Source organism: Bison bison, unplaced genomic scaffold, assembly GCF_000754665.1.
Source record: "Bison bison bison isolate TAMUID 2011002044 unplaced genomic scaffold, Bison_UMD1.0 scf7180017863706, whole genome shotgun sequence".
NCBI classification, from domain to species: Eukaryota; Metazoa; Chordata; class Mammalia; order Artiodactyla; family Bovidae; genus Bison; species Bison bison.
In genome coordinates, this window is record NW_011494278.1 from 138,973 (window position 1) to 141,864 (window position 2,892).

General features: G+C 50.9%; 1 protein-coding gene across 1 annotated transcript in view; it reads left to right on the forward strand.

Moving 5' to 3' along the window:
• TNXB (tenascin XB) overlaps positions 1-2,892 on the forward strand; it is a 44,649-nt gene that overhangs the window by 11,765 nt on the left and 29,992 nt on the right. The window contains exons 5-6 of the mRNA XM_010833549.1: positions 2-358; positions 870-985. Of these exons, the coding sequence (XP_010831851.1) occupies positions 2-358; positions 870-985 (473 nt within the window). The remainder of the gene's footprint in view (position 1; positions 359-869; positions 986-2,892) is intronic.

Genomic DNA, 2,892 nt, shown 5'->3' on the forward strand with positions numbered 1-2,892 from the left:
GGCCGCTGCGAGAACGGGCGCTGCGTGTGCGACTCGGGCTACACAGGCCCCTCCTGCGCCACCCGCACCTGCCCGGCGGACTGCCGGGGCCGTGGTCGCTGTGTGCAGGGTGTGTGCGTGTGCCACGTGGGCTACAGCGGCGAGGACTGTGGGCAGGAAGAGCCTCCTGCCAGCGCCTGCCCCGGGGGCTGCGGGCCACGGGAACTGTGCAGCGCAGGCCAGTGTGTCTGCGTCGAGGGCTTCCGGGGGCCCGACTGTGCCATCCAGACGTGCCCTGGGGACTGCCGCGGCCGGGGAGAGTGTCGTGAGGGCAGCTGCGTCTGCCAAGACGGCTATGCAGGGGAGGACTGCGGGGAAGGTGAGCCGACAGCCTGCCTCAGTGTGCTGGGTCTGGGGCTGGAAAACTGGAGCCCCATGAGAAAGCCTGAGTCTGAGGCGGAGGAGCCCCCGGACTTGGAGGCAGGGTGATGGGGGTGGTCATATATTGGGGTGGGCGGTGGGGCAGTCAGAGGAGCCAGAGGGCCAGGGTCCACCAGGGCTGCAGAACCACAGCGGGTGGAGGTGGGGGGGGGTGGGATGCCTGCAGGTGGGACCTGCTGTAAGATCTCTGATGAGCAGATCCAGGGGCCCTCTTCAGGTACTTTTTGGGAGATTTTGGTTCCTGGAGATGGAGGGCAGTGAAGCAAACCAAGGCTTGTTCAGGCCACTGCTGGCTTTTCCTCACCACCCCGCTCTCCCCCCAGAGAGGACTGGGAACTTGGCTGGATCTCTTAATGTGACCCTGAGTACGAAGAGCCTGTGAGAGTTGGGGTAGGGATGGGGAGCTCCCTTGGGCTAAGCAGCTTCTCACATCCCACTCTCCTGAGCAGAGGTGCCGGCCATCGAGGGCATGAGGATGCACCTGCTGGAGGAGACGACGGTTCGGACAGAGTGGACCCGGGCTCCTGGCAATGTGGATGCCTATGAAATCCAGTTCATCCCAACGGTGAGAGCCAAGCTCCAAGAAGGGGCTGAGTGAGTGGGGCTGGTGGTGGGGGCGCTCACCTCAAAAGGAGTTCCAGGTAATCAGTGGTTGAGTCCGGGTAGCTGAATCCTGAAGCTGTGCTAAAGACCTTCTCATTCTGCCCACACTGGGTGCAGAAGGCCTTTGCATCATAGGCCCACTGCTGCTGGAACTCTTCTGGTGACCTTGAGCTCAGTACTTCCTAAGGCTGCCTGCTGACTCCATTTTTGCTCATTACTGAAGTCACTTCTTTCTGTTGTTGCTGAATCCAAAGTTGCCCCATTCATACATCCATTCAGTGGCCCCAGCTGGGCCTTCACCAGCATTGGAATGTGTTTTTTCTTTCCCTTCGTCTTACACCACGGACTTACAGATATTTGGAGACATCAGCCATCACTTTGGGCTTGTCTGGTGGCTCAGTGGTAAAGAAAACGTCTGCCAATGCAGGAGATGCGGGTTTCATCTCTGGGCCAGGGAGATCCCTTGGAGAAGGGCGTGGCAACCCACTCCAGAATTCTTGCCTGGAAAATTCCATGGACAGAAGAGCCTGGCGGTCTATGGTCCATGAGGTCGCAGAGAGTCGGACAGCACTGAAGCAAATTAACACACCATCACATCACCATTCATTCCCTCCAGGCCAAACCCACTGGTTTCTTCTCCCTATTTCCTTGGGGCTTTGTTCTCTGAATCCTTCATTTCTTGTTTTCTTCCTCTAATGCCTCCTCCTTTTTGCATGTGCCTCTTCCCCCCAGTTACAGGGGCAGAAAGGAATCCAGTCACTCACCTGGCTGACTCTGGATATCCAGCTACTTTTCTCAGAGTTGACATATATGAACTTGTGGTCACACAAACTGTCAGTTATTTTGATCACATTTGATTTTTAAAGTAACTTTTTATTATAAAAGTCATATAAGCTCAGTGTAGATACTTTAGAAGATATAAACAAGGAAAAAAGAAGACATTCAACTACATACCCCCTTTTAAATCTAAATATAAGCCTTTGTATTTGGCTCTGTTCAGTGTTATCATTTTTTGGTTTGGGCCAAGCTGTCTAGGCTGTTGTAATAATTTGATTCTGTGAACTAGTTCCCTAGCCTCCAAGTCATCAGTACATTGCAAAGCCTCATTTCTCTATCTCCTTCCAACTCACTCTTAAAATATTTGGGGGCACCCTAAGGACAAAGTTTGTGGCCTCTCATTAGAGATCTCCCTTCATGCAGATTGGATTTTTATGGTGTGTTTGGTCTCCTAGTTGCAAATCATCTGACATTTCTCCCATTCAAATATGTTTTCCTGCATCATTCCACAAATGCCATAGGTGGGTAGGCCATGTTACTCTAATCTCTCCCCAGTCAGGACTCTGGAAAAATAAGTAAGTTCCAGGGCTTAAACTTAGGAAGCCTCCAGGACAGAAGGGATAGCTCTGAGGTGCTGGCTGTCATCCCCACCCCAACTGGCCTAGTCATTCTAAGTCTCCTTATCAATATTATCACCTCAAACCCAGGCCCCATCATGTTTTAATCTCTCCTTACCCTCTGGTAGAAGCAGAGGCAGAAATCCCTACTTTGCTGCACAACCAAGGGAGCCTGGATTTTTTTTTTCCATTAAAAATTTGTTTTTCAGTTATAAAAATAATTTAATCACAAGACAAGAATTTGGCGACTAGGGAAAAAAACAAATAATTCTTGGCTGTTTCACACTGAAACAAGTACTGTTAACATTTTAAAGTGTTTCTCCCACTCTCTTCTGCGTGTATATTATTTACATAGTTCCAATCTTGAGAGGGTTGGACTTTTAAGAGAAATTTCCCTAAGAAACTTTAGGGAAAGAATTGAAATAAACATTTGAGCTAGAAGGAGCTTAAAGGGCAATGGCATCTCCTGCTCTTA